This window comes from Manihot esculenta, chromosome 1 (assembly GCF_001659605.2).
Source record: "Manihot esculenta cultivar AM560-2 chromosome 1, M.esculenta_v8, whole genome shotgun sequence".
Taxonomy (NCBI): domain Eukaryota; kingdom Viridiplantae; phylum Streptophyta; class Magnoliopsida; order Malpighiales; family Euphorbiaceae; genus Manihot; species Manihot esculenta.
In genome coordinates this window covers 34,526,918-34,540,182 of record NC_035161.2, presented here as the reverse complement: position 1 = coordinate 34,540,182, position 13,265 = coordinate 34,526,918, and the positions used below count along the sequence as shown (strand labels likewise).

Genomic DNA, 13,265 nt, shown 5'->3' with positions numbered 1-13,265 from the left:
TTAATAAACCTCACTGATATAATATTATTTCGACAATACAATCAAATTATAAAAATATAAAAAGAATTAACAAACATCACAAAGGAAATCTAGAACAATAAATTAAATAAGATAAAAGGAAGTAAATATAATAAAATATATCAAATTGAATACCAAAATTTAATTTTATTATATCATTACAAGTACAACCATGCAATTAAAAATTTTTGAATGAATCTATATTAACAACCGGTGAATAAAAGGATGGCTTATAACGGTTTCAATCTAATATAATTATATAGTTGTTTTAAGGAGATATCTCATAGTTTCAGCCCTAAAGGTAAAGTTTAAGTTCAAACATTGTTGAAGGACTATCACTATAAGAAGAGACAAAACAACAAGCTTAAATAAAAAAAAATGTAAATCAAATGGATCCTAAACACACAAATCCCACTCTTGAAAGCATAGATTTCATGAGATAAAAAATAAAATTATATTAAAGAGAAATAAAAAAGAAAATGAAAAAAATGAAAAATAAGAATCTTAGATTTTGTATTTTATTTTTGAAAGTTAGAAATAAAATAATAATTTACTATTCGTAAAAATATGTTTTTATATTTTCTACTCAATATTTAAATATGAGAAAAAAAATATTTTCCGCATGCTTTCATTTTAATATTTTATTTCATTTCATCCATAAGAGTGGGAAAGCAGCCAAACGAAGCCATGCATTGGACGATTTTTATACGCTTTAATTAATTAGATAAAGAGATAGACTTGTTAGGGGAAAGAAAAAAAAAAGAAAAGAAAAGGGACCTTGGCAGTTGGTTCCTTGCACTGAACCTCTCCCTCTTTCCCCCCTCTCTGTGTTCGGGGCAATGGATCGGGTCCAGCTTCTATTGCTAGGCTTACCGCTCTTCCTCTTGTTCACTGACCTCATCAACCTCTTTACCCCACCGCCTCCGAAGCCTTCTCCTCATCACCATCGCCATCGCCATCGCCACCGCCACCACGAACACCATCAGCCTACGCCACCACCGGTTGCCCATGAAACCCTAGGGATTCCGGCTCAGGTAAAAACTAAGCCAATTTTTTCTTTCTTTCCTTTCGAAAGTTTTGTTTACTTTCTCTGCGTCTATATTGCAGCAACAAGTTGTTGGAGGCATTGGTCTCGGCAATACGATCACGATTGACTTTTGCTCTTCTTGTTCTTACAAGTATGCTCCGATCATCTATTTTTTCAATTTATTGTATTTTTTTCAAATCCCAATTTTGTGAATTCATATATATGTATGAGAGTCGACTGGATGGAATTTAGCGAGCCATTTTTTTCTTCAAAATCGTTTTCTGGTGATTTTATGGAAAACTTTACTTCGGTTAGTGTTTTGATTGAATAAGATGGTTCTGAATGGTGAATGCTCTTAATTGGTGGCTGAATTCCGTATAATGCTAAGTGAATTTGTAACTCAGGTTTAATTGAGCTATTAATTGGAATCCTAATTTTTAGGGCAGAGTGCAGGGAACTCTTTAACATTCCTGATTAGGATCAAAATATGAGAATTCATTTGTCTAAGGTTAAGCACTGTAACATTCATCTTGCTGTCTGCAGGGGAACTGCTGTGACAATGAAAAAGATGTTGGAAACCCAATTTCCTGGAATTGACGTTTTGTTGGCAAATTATCCCCCATCCCTACCCAAGCGCCTGTTGGCCAAGTTGGTCCCTGTCGTTCAGATAGGAGTTATTGGAATCGTGATGGCTGGTGAGCAGATTTTTCCAGTGCTGGGCATCATGACACCACCTCCTTGGTACTATTCTTTACGTGCTAATAAATTTGGGACAATGGCATCTACTTGGCTACTTGGCAACGCACTGCAGTCCTTCCTCCAAAGCTCTGGAGCTTTTGAAGTTTACTGCAACGATGAATTGGTTGGTGACCTATACGTTGGCATTCATCCTTTTAATTTTCTTTTATTGTACATATTTATTGTTGGATTATATGAAACTCTACTAGTTTGATCGTTTTGCGGCACAGTTGTGCTGTTCTGTTCTTCTCTTTGCAAGCTTATTGCATTTTTGCTTTCTCAGTTTTGATTATATTATTGTCTATGGTAATTGTTATTTATAATCCACAGGTTTGCAAATCCATTGAGCATTTGAAATCTTGTTTTAATTCATGATGCCTCAGTTTAAAGCCTGATGTGTATTTTATTGAAACAAATATATCAAATCATTTGCATGTCAATGTCTTCATGTATAATTTATTTGGTTTGTCCATTGCAGGTTTTCTCTAAACTGAAGGAGGGGAGATTTCCTGGAGAGATTGAATTAAAAGACCTTGTTGGCAAAAGGTTGGTTAATTCTAGAGTTGCAGATATGTGGACGTAGTGTACTGCCCAAGTATCCCGAGTCTTGAGACTGTCGTTATGACAGTTGCAATTTAGGTTGCCTAACACTGGGTAGAATTGCTGGAGCATGGTTGCTTTCGGTGCATGTAAATTTGAACTTACATGTGTTTGTCACCTATATGAACATTTTTGAGAACTTGACTGTGGGTTTCAGCTTCAATGCCTATATTACATGCATGGCATTGGGAATTTGAGAATTATTGGCTGCTTTTTGATGGGAAATTGTGATTGACCCAAAATAAATACTGTAATAGAAAAATAAATATAGAAATAAATTATTTTGCTCACTATGAGAGAGTAAAATATTATATAAAACATTTAATATCCCTTTGAGTAATAAAGTTCTTGGTGTTTAAGCCATATTAAAAAAAAAATGTTACACGAGAAAAATTCATTATGCAACATCAATTAATTGTGTTAATAAAATATTTACAAATTAAAATTTTATTAATTTACTATATTATTAAAAAATTAAAAAAATATACAATCACTGATTATTTTCCTTGCTCTAAAAACAAACGCTGATATATCTATATATATCATAGCACACGCACTCAATTCATTTTAAACTTTCTATATGACTTTAGATAGATATTATATAAAAGAATCTAAATGTATATGATAATCTATATTTATATTTAACCTTTTAAATTTAAAATGATTAAAGCATATTTTTTCAATTTTGTTATAATTATAATTAAAAAATTAAATTAAATTAATATAAATTAATAATAAATTATAATATAATCCCTAAAATTTTATTTAAATAATGAAATAGTTTTTAAATAGATATTTTTAGTATAACAATGTCATTTTTTTTATTAATCTCATTATTTACTCCCTATTTTCATTTTTAAGAAAAAAATTTTATTATTTAAAACATATAATATTTTATTTTATTTAGATATTATTAATAGAATGTAAAATTTTTTCAATATAAAAAATATATATAATTTATAATATTGAGTATAAATATTCAGTAAAATATTTTAATATTATTTATATGTAATATTTTATATAATAGAAATTTATTTTTAATATATATTTATTTAATATAATATATTAAATTTTAATATAAAATTTAAATTAAAGAATGATATATTTTATTAATAATATAATTAATTTACTATTAATTTATACAAATTTAATTTAATTTTTTTAATAAATTAAAAAATTTTAATTTTATTATTTGAATTTAGAATATTGGATATAAATGTAAATTATTATAAATGTTTAAATTTTTTTTATTTAATATTTTTATTTTAAATTAGTTTAAATTTTAAAAGTTGTAGAATTAAAATGAATTTTATTTTTTTAATTATAAATGAAAGTAACGATATTCATTTAAATTGAATTGCAGTAGTTATGTTTTGATTTCTTATCTATTATTTTATGAATACATATTTTCTAAACGAATGATAATGAAAGGTAGAACGTTAAAAGTCCATCTTATTTGCTAAATTTGTACTCCCAAAGTAAAAAAAATAAAATAAAATTTCTTTCTCTTGGAAAAACCCTCTGTAAAAGATACTAGTAAAACTTGGGCATGATGAGCTCCGTACGCTTTACACCAAAAGCTGAATTTTTTACCAATAATCGCTTAGAGACCCATTAATAGCTTAACAGTGACATAACTACACCCAGATCGGATTTTTATATAATAAAATTGACTATTAATATTTTGATTTGCCCAATTGTAACCGACCGAACGAATGATATAGAATTAAAGAATACCCCATTCCCTACAAATGCATGATCCACCAGCCGTTACATCCAATTTCACAAGAAACAAACAAATTGCCTATCTTACACCTGCAAGATATCAGGTACACTATTCTACACAGGAAATTCATTTTATTCTCTTCCAAAAATTATATTAAGACTCCATTATTAATATAAGCATTGAAAGGGCTGGCATTAAACTCCGACCATCTTACTATTTTTTTTTTCTTATAAAATAAGCCAACAGATCAGAGATGATGGAGATTGATCAAAAATGAAAAAAACAAACATATTATTGTACAGTTGTAATTGAGCGAGTTATTATGCAGAACATCTCCATGCTGAAAGGAAACGTGACATTATTTATGAAATAGAGAATAGGTTATTAATAATATTGAGAGGAAGAATATTATTATTATTTATGAAAACACAGAGCTAGGGTTTCTTGCCAGCACCGGAGTTGTCTCGTGAAGGAGGATCATGCCCCTGATTTGCCTTCGGCCCATTGTAATCATTAAGCGTCACTTTCAGAGATCTTCCCCCAATCCCTAGCATTGCCATCTCATTCTCTGCATAATACATATGACAAGTAGATTAAGATGCTGTCTGTTGTAAATTATAACTCAGTTTAATTAATTTATAAGTAAGATAATATTTTCTTTAGTTAAATATATTTAAAATAAATCAATTCATAATTAAAATAATTTATATTTTTTATTTACTTATTTTATCTTACAGTATTTTCATGTTAAAATTCACAGCTACCTAAGAATCTTATATATTTTTTTATTCATTTTGACATATTAACAACTATTAAAAAATAAATTATAAGTGAGTTTACTTAACACTCCATTACTTATTTTTAAATTTATTCATAAATTAAAAAGTTATATCTGAAACAAAAATTAAAAATAAATAATGAAGTTAGATATTCCCAAATTACTGAGAAAAAGTAACTATTATTTTCAGTCGAGTATGTATAATGAGAATATATTTATAGAGAGAGAGAGAAAGTAAAGAGGTAGATCCTTTAATAATAGTCTTTTTCCAATTCTTTTTGGTTATTATTATTGTGAATCTAATTTTCCCAAAAAGATTTTCACAAATTTGCATTTCCAAAAAAGAAAAAGAAGAAATGAAAACATACCTGAGCCGGAAATGGTGTAACGACCATCACACAGCACCGCAAAAACAAGCACGAGACACAAACACAGGCCAACTCTGAGGCCCATCTCTCTCCCTCAGTTTCCCTCAGATGTTGTCGAAACTTAAAAACTGGAGTCCCTTGATGACAGAGTGAAGGGACAGCCATCTGTCATTTATATATAGGGAGCTCAATTTTGTAGAAGTGACACGTGGCAGATGATCAATTGCAATAAGAGAGTTGACTACTGTGCCAAGTGGGTGCATATGGCATGCCATATTGCCATTCTCTTTCCTTGGATCTCTTATTTCTTTCCACAGACTTATGAGTGCTTTCCCAGCTGTCCAGTTTGGGTCAACGGGGTCGCTTTCAATAGGTTGAGAAGAAAATGGCCAACACTTGTTTTATAAGTTCCAACTTCTAAAACCCTGCTTTTCTAGAATACATTATTAGGTTCTGACTTGCGCTGTGCACGTTCCAGTTCTATCTCAAGTCTCACCATAATTAATCAGCTAATAATATCCGATTTAAAATGAGAAAGTATCGAAATTCTTTTCTGAAGCATACAATAAAAAAAAAAAACTTATTGTATTGGGCTTTGGCCTTTTTTAATGAATCTGGTGATCTTTGACCCAAAAATAAAAAGAAAAGCATACAATGAAAAAACAATCAGCGCACCATGGGGATGACACTTTTTGCCATTCATTTTGCATCCAACAGGTACTTCAAGGTTCCAACTTTTAACTACATAACGTAACAAAAATACACGCGATCCTCACAACACAGTTTCATGATGACCACATGCAACATCTTTAGGTACAAAGTACAAACTTCAAATTATTTAGGACCGTTAAGATTGGTTTCATCCGTGGTTTGCAACATGGACAGCAGGGACGTAAACTACAGCTCTTCACCTTTTCTTAAAACCATATTTCTTGCGTTCATAAAACAAATCTGTTTTAGCGCTCCCCAAATTAACAATTTTTGGACACCCATCCCTATCTTTCTCCTGTTGTGTGCACTCTTTGCAATAGTAGGCATCGGATATACCAACCCCTCCGCAGATAACGCATCGACCTTGGAAGGATCCATAATTGCACTCATCACAAATTCGCACCAGTGTGCAAGGACGCACATAAGAATCACATATTACACATTTCCCATCATCTTTCTCACAAAGTCGTCCTATTGCAATTCCTGGCTGCTTCCGGCACATAATCAAATCTGGATGATGCTTTGCCATGCTTCAAGGCCCTAGTTTCTACCCTATGCTTATAACCTGTAAATATGGCCATGAAACCAATTAATATTAAAACTTTCTCAATCAGGATCCTGAGATTAAATACACACACACAAAAAAAATAGGGTGTATCCAAAATGCAACAGCTGAGCAGAATTAAGAGATAGTTATCATCTGAAGCAGAATTGCAATGGTCAGTGGACACAGTACAGACCCTCACATAAAATGATAATAATAATTAAATAGACACTCCAATGCCAAAGCAGACGCCAAAAAAGAAGGAATTGTTATCCAATCATGTCCATAAATAGGTTAACCTGCTACATTTTTTTCAAGTTTCTTTCACATTGATGAGGTTCATGCAAGAGGCTCAATTTCTAGGATCAAGCTTAAAGGACAATCTAAAACCTAATGTTGTCTAGTCCAACATCAAGGACTTGCACAAGTGTCCTTTTTTGCACAAATAGGACTTGTACAAAATGGCATTATCAGTTTTCTTATTCCGTTCGCAGCAATTATCTATCAAGTTTATGCAAACCAAATAGAAAAATACATGCATAGGTACGTATAAAAATGAACACAAATAATAGAATCTTTGAAAAATACATCTAAAATTTGTAATAAAATTAAATGTAGGAAAATTTAAGCTGTTTAGAATGCTAGACAGATCATCAACAAAGCACTAGCAACTAGCAAGTACAGTACTGAACTAGAAAATCTTGAGAAGGAAATAGAAAATTTAACAGCATCTAATTATTTAGTATAGCGACCTTATTCTGCACAGAACCGAGAATACAAGGAAAAATAAGTGCGAAAAAGTGATGAAAAGCTGCAAGTTTGCAAACAAATCAAGAATAAATTTGATAAAAATAAAAATGTACATGGCGAGGAAATCCAGTAAGATCCCACTGAGAAAATTGTTACGTTAGGACAAAAAGGTGAAAGACAAACTCTATTCTAGTCCTCTCCATTGTTGGTTACACATATTACAAGTTCACACTTCCAATTAAAGGTTGAATACCAATTTAAGCTACATCCAAAATCAGGTTATAGTGAAGAGCATAAAGATAAAACCTGAAAACAATACACTAACTGACAAGAGAAAAAAAAAATCATGTACCTTAAATAAAGTAGCTACTCATTTTTATTATATAATATACTTTAATTGCTGTCACTTTTATATCATCTGTTCAGAGGCCACCTAATTTAACCATTAAGCTGCCAAAGTATCACTCACATGGAAACTAATGAATTTTCCCTTCTCAAGCTGTTAATTTGGTGTTATTTGCAGAATTTGAAACATATTGCGATAAATTTATTCCATTGTTGCATTAATATTCACTAAAAGGAGACACAGCAAGTAATAAATCGATAATTCCTATAATCAAAACTCAAATTGCTCTAAAACACAAGGTGAATTAAGCAGAAATCCATAAATCTCGACAAGAAAATTGAATCTGAAACTTCAAAAGTAATCATGCTATCAAACATGCCAAAAAAGATTTAGGAATTTGACCAATGGATAGAGATTCTCAAAACACAGTTTCATGCTAATTAAAATCCAGCAAGACACATTACTATTTACTAGGGCACTTGTGCATAGATATTCTCATATTACCATAACCAAATTTAATAGAATAAAATACACTAATACGAAGAAAACCTCAAAATAACTAGATCACACAACGTACAGAAACTATAAAAAGAAGCAAACACCAACTTTAATTAAGGGAAAAAGAAACCCTAAAACGGCGCAAGAAAAAAAATTATGTTAAAGAAAAGGTGCAGCAACAGAATTATAGGATCGAATTAGAAAGCAATAAAGGAGTAACCTGAGGCGACGGCGATGGCGAGGGGTTGAAGTTTCGACACTGCTCTCCGCACCTTTAGGTTGGGGAGGACGCAACGCAATAAAAAGGGCGGTTGAGGGGAAAGCCAATTTATATGTGCAAATATGACAGCCCATTTCAATTTTCCTCCCATTTTCTTCTGCTCTTGTGGCCCAATAACTATTTGGGCTTTACAATTAAATTAAAAAAAACAATTATTTAATCTCTTAAATTTAATAAAATTCATTAATAATTTATTAACTTAAAAAACATATTAAAATATTAAAAAATTCATTAATCATTTTTAAAATTTTTTTATTAATTAATCTCTTAATTTTATAAAATTTAAATTAATTAATCGTCCAATTAATAGCATTTTATACTTTTCTCATTATTTAATAATTAAAATTTAAAAAAATTAATTAAAACTTTTTAATAAAATAAAATACTTTCAAAAAATATTTAAAAATTTTTCAATAAACTTTTAATTTATTTAAAGGTAAAAAGTGTCCAACCAATAATAACCGATAATAATAATAATTTATCAAAAAGGTGATCAGCATATATACGATCTTGGTTTAATAATATTAAGAGAAGTGATAACGAATCATATATGCCGAGCCCTTTTGACATTCCTTGCTTTCCCCCCGTCCTTCCATTATCAGCCCAACCCAGTCCATCAGTCTATGAAAAGTAACGCAACATATTAAAAGCTGGCATACAGCTTACACATCCTTTGTGGTCTCCGATTTTGTCCTCAACATTCAATCTCGAATCTCAGCAAGTTTCCTTGCATACTTCGTCAAAACTGTAATCCTAACAATAAGCAAAGAAAAGGAATAATGTGGATGAAAGTTTACTCATCAGATCAATCACTTCCAGCTTCCAATATCACCACACATATCCCAGTATGTCTCTTTTCTTTGTCCAAACTTATCGCTCTTCATCATGACTCTTATTCTGTACATATTTCTTGCAGCAGCACTGCTTCTGCATGTTCCATTTTCAACCTTTGTTATTTCCATCAACATTGATGTTTTTCGCACTGAAGAACGAGATGCATTGTTGCAGCTAAGGGATTCTATGACTTCCTCTTTAGACTTGCATTCAAATTGGACTGGGCCACCTTGTATTGCAAATTTTAGCAGATGGGTTGGTGTTGTTTGTTCTGATTGGCATGTAATTCATCTTGTTCTTGAAGGAATCCAACTTTCAGGCCCTCTCCCTCCTGCATTCCTGCACAACGTTTCTTTATTGACTAAACTCAGTTTCAGAAACAATTCAGTCTCTGGACCGCTTCCTAATCTCAACAATCTTGTTCTCTTGGAATCTGTGCTCCTTTCATACAACAGGTTTACTGGTTCAATTCCACCTGAGTACATTGAATTGCCAAATCTGAAAGAGCTAGAGTTTCAGCAGAATTATTTAGAGGGTCAAATTCCGCCATTTGATCAACACAACTTGACAGATTTCAACGTTTCTTACAATTATTTCCAAGGTTCAATTCCTCGAACAGAGACTCTTCGAAGGTTCCCAGAGAGCTCCTACGGTCATAACTTGGATCTTTGTGGTTTTCCATTAGAGCCGTGCTCAGCTCCATCTCCTGCTCCTGCCATTATTTCACCACCTCCTCCCCCTCCAATAAGACCAAGGCAGGACGAGAGAAAGAAACTCGAAATTTGGATCGTTGTTTTAATTGCTGCACTGGCTGCTTTCGTTCCATTGCTGGTAGTGTTTGTTCTCGTGTGTTGTTACAAGAAGGTGCACGGAAAAGAAACAGCAAAAGAACCACAATCAGGTAATATACACACATTTCAAATTTTTAATGCTCCACTTAAATTTGGCACTCTTGAGTTGTTTAAAAATATATTTTCATTTTCTCTGCTCTGACAACAAACAGGGGTTGGCCCTGGAGGATGGACAGAGAAGAAATTGTCACATTCTCAGAGCTCAAAGGATCCAGAAAGAAGGGTAGAGTTGGAATTTTTTGACAGGAATATACCAGTGTTTGATTTGGATGATTTGCTAAGAGCATCTGCAGAAGTGTTAGGCAAGGGGAAACATGGCACTACCTACAAAGCAAACTTAGAATCTGGTGAAGTTGTTGCCGTTAAGAGTCTTAAAAACATAAACGGCTTGATCAAGAAAGAATTTATCCAGCAAATGCAGCTTCTGGGAAAGCTGAGGCATGAAAATCTGGTGCAGATTATTTCATTTTACAACTCCAAAGAGGAAAAGCTTGTTGTCTATGAATTTGTACCTACTGGCAATCTGTTTGAGCTATTGCATGGTCAGTTGAAGTTGTCTGTCCTTTTTGTTTCTTGTCCTCAACAAAAATTAAAGAAGTCTTACTGATCTATATGTGTATATGCGTGTGCTAGAGAATAGAGGGATTGGAAGAGTTCCTCTGAATTGGGCTGCGAGGTTGACTATAATCAAGGATATAGCCAAGGGTCTGGAATTCCTCCACCGATCCTTGCCTTCTCACAAGGTTCCTCATGCCAATCTCAAAGCATCTAATGTGTTAATCCATCAAGATGGCCAAAGCTACTGCGCCAAGCTCACAAACTATGGCTTCTTGCCGCTGCTACCTTCTCGGAAGTTGTCTCAGAGGCTAGCCATTGGCAGGTCGCCGGAATTCTCTCAAGGGAAGAAACTCACACATAAAACTGATGTATATTGCTTTGGCATTATCCTGCTAGAGGTCATTACTGGTAGGATTCCGGGGGAGGGTTCACCCGGAAATGATGAGATAGTGGAGGATCTTTCCGACTGGGTTCGGACGGTGGTTAACAATGATTGGTCTACTGATATATTAGATGTAGAGATATTGACAACAAGAGAAGGCCATGATGAGATGTTGAAGCTTATAGAGATGGCTCTCCAGTGTACAGATGTGACGCCAAAGACACGGCCAAAAATGAGTGAAATATTGAGAAGGTTAGAAGAGATTGAGCTCAGAAATTGATAAATTATATTTACAGCACAAAGATAATGCAGAACTCAAATTGGGTTAAATTGATTTCTTTTCACAAGTGCTAGGAAATTAATGAATCATTTTCATCTGCATCTCTCTGAAAGTCACCCAACCAGATTAATACGCACATACACTCTCGATAAATTTTAGAATAACACACTAATTTCATACATCTGTGTTATATAAAATGGCAAATCAGCTATCAAAATAGATTTCTAAAATCTTATTTTTACTTTACATCTGTTTCATGCATTAATTCTATATGAACAACGCACGACAAGTTTAACGGTATAATAGTGATTTCATGAAAATAGCAATTCAATAAAAATTAAATAGAAAATAATTATCAAGTAATTTCTTTTCTTTAAAAGAATACTTGCACATATCTACCTGTCAAGTTCTAATAGTTTGGCGTTTTATAACAAAAATCGCCGTTTTAGTCGATAATTTTAAGCAAAATAGGGATAAGAGAACATAGCTCGTAGTTCCTAAATGAGATTAGGTTGAAGTTGTTCCTGTATCCGAACTACGTTCATTCTTATCAGAACTCGTAATTTGAAGCAAAATGGGGATAAGAGAACAAATAAACCGCTCCAGTTGGAATGAAAAGCGAATATACGTGTCAACCTTGATTCATTACCATCTCCCAAGTGTCCACAACATTCCAACTCCTGTTTGGCTAGTTTAGGCTGTAACGCCTACACTTCTCATCCATGCAAGAACCCTACCTCTCCCTTCCTTTCATCTCTCTTTCTATATTTTCCTTTCTAAACAAAGCTCTCGCCAATTTCGAAATCCTTACTTGTAGGGCTTCGTGTGACATCCTCGTAGTCTCACTGTCTGGGAATATTCAAGTTAATTAAGCACAACAGCCAATTAGTTTAGCTAGACAGCCATGTCTACTCGAAGATATGCATTTGGGAGGCCAGACGAGGCAACCCATCCTGACTCCATCAGAGCTGCATTAGCTGAATTTGTCTCCACTCTCATCTTCGTCTTCGCTGGTGAAGGCTCCGTCCTCGCTCTCGGTACATGTTCATTCCATCTCTTTAATTCGAGCAGCTTTCTTTTCTTTCTATAAAGAAAAAAGAAAAGGGGTCTATTTGGTTTGGTGATCTTCCTGTGCAGATAAATTGTACAAGGAAACTGGACCTCCAGCTTCAGGGCTGGTGATGATTGCGCTTGCACATGCATTGGCACTGTTTTCTGCTGTTTCAGCCAGCATCAACGTATCAGGTGGCCATGTCAATCCTGCTGTTACCTTTGGAGCTCTCGTTGGAGGAAGGATCTCAGTGCTCCGCGCTTTCTATTACTGGGTTGCTCAGCTTCTTGGCGCTATTGTCGCTTCTCTCTTGTTGAGGCTGGTCACTAATGGCATGGTATGAAATACATTCAGATCTTGTAAATACATTCAGAATTTACTGGTAGTGTAATGTTAATCGTTGTTTTGCAGAGACCAGTGGGATTTTATGTTGCGTCAGGGGTTGGAGAGGTGCATGGCCTTATACTGGAAATGGTAATGACATTTGGACTAGTTTACACAGTGTACGCTACAGCCGTTGATCCCAAAAGGGGAAGCTTGGGGATCATTGCCCCCTTAGCCATCGGGTTCATTGTTGGGGCCAACATTTTAGTTGGGGGTCCTTTTGATGGAGCATCAATGAATCCAGCAAGAGCATTTGGGCCTGCACTAGTTGGGTGGAGATGGAGGAACCACTGGATCTACTGGCTAGGTCCTTTCATTGGAGCGGGCTTAGCGGGGCTCATATACGAGTACTTGGTCATTCCAACAGAGCCATTACCACACCATACTCATCATCAACCTTTGGCTCCTGAAGATTACTAGTTTATTAATTTACACGCCCATATGCTTGTGTTTGCCAACAATTGTCTTCTCTGTCGTTGTATCTATACTTTGTGCTGGTCTCTTCAACCTTGTGTGTTGTGTCTTAACATGTGCTAGCGAC

General features: G+C 33.8%; 4 protein-coding genes across 5 annotated transcripts; 3 read left to right on the top strand and 1 right to left on the bottom strand.

Annotated features, from left to right (window-relative positions):
* Nucleotides 1–705: 705 nt before the first annotated feature.
* Nucleotides 706–2,608, top strand: LOC110613130 (selT-like protein). The gene is made up of 4 exons (XM_021754133.1): nt 706–1,052; nt 1,126–1,196; nt 1,589–1,907; nt 2,262–2,608. Exons 1-4 carry the CDS (start codon nt 858–860, stop codon nt 2,364–2,366), a joined length of 690 nt encoding a protein of 229 aa, XP_021609825.1. The 5' UTR covers nt 706–857; the 3' UTR covers nt 2,367–2,608.
* A 1,775-nt stretch (nt 2,609–4,383) lies between these two features.
* On the bottom strand, nt 4,384–8,470 carry LOC110613200 (PHD finger-like domain-containing protein 5A). Of its 2 annotated transcripts, XR_002487584.2 has the most exons (3): nt 8,325–8,470; nt 5,256–6,531; nt 4,384–4,677 (listed from the first exon to the last, which is right to left on the bottom strand). XR_002487584.2 is itself a non-coding variant. In XM_021754251.1 (2 exons), the coding sequence occupies exon 2, from the start codon at nt 6,493–6,495 to the stop codon at nt 6,163–6,165; it is 333 nt and encodes a 110-aa protein (XP_021609943.1). In that variant the 5' UTR covers nt 6,496–6,531; nt 8,325–8,384; the 3' UTR covers nt 5,911–6,162. The 2 variants fall into 2 exon arrangements, 1 of the variants encoding a protein (XP_021609943.1); XM_021754251.1 differs by lacking the exon at nt 4,384–4,677 and having other exon boundaries at nt 5,911–6,531; nt 8,325–8,384.
* Nucleotides 8,471–8,836: 366 nt separating this feature from the next.
* LOC110612786 (probable inactive receptor kinase At5g58300) lies at nt 8,837–11,600 on the top strand. The gene is made up of 3 exons (XM_021753625.2): nt 8,837–10,119; nt 10,222–10,611; nt 10,703–11,600. Exons 1-3 carry the CDS (start codon nt 9,270–9,272, stop codon nt 11,287–11,289), a joined length of 1,827 nt encoding a protein of 608 aa, XP_021609317.1. The 5' UTR covers nt 8,837–9,269; the 3' UTR covers nt 11,290–11,600.
* Nucleotides 11,601–12,193: 593 nt separating this feature from the next.
* LOC110613054 (probable aquaporin TIP3-2) lies at nt 12,194–13,151 on the top strand. Its single transcript, XM_021754012.2, has 3 exons — nt 12,194–12,326; nt 12,427–12,677; nt 12,752–13,151. The coding sequence occupies exons 1-3, from the start codon at nt 12,194–12,196 to the stop codon at nt 13,142–13,144; spliced, it is 777 nt and encodes a 258-aa protein (XP_021609704.1). The 3' UTR covers nt 13,145–13,151.
* Nucleotides 13,152–13,265: the final 114 nt, after the last annotated feature.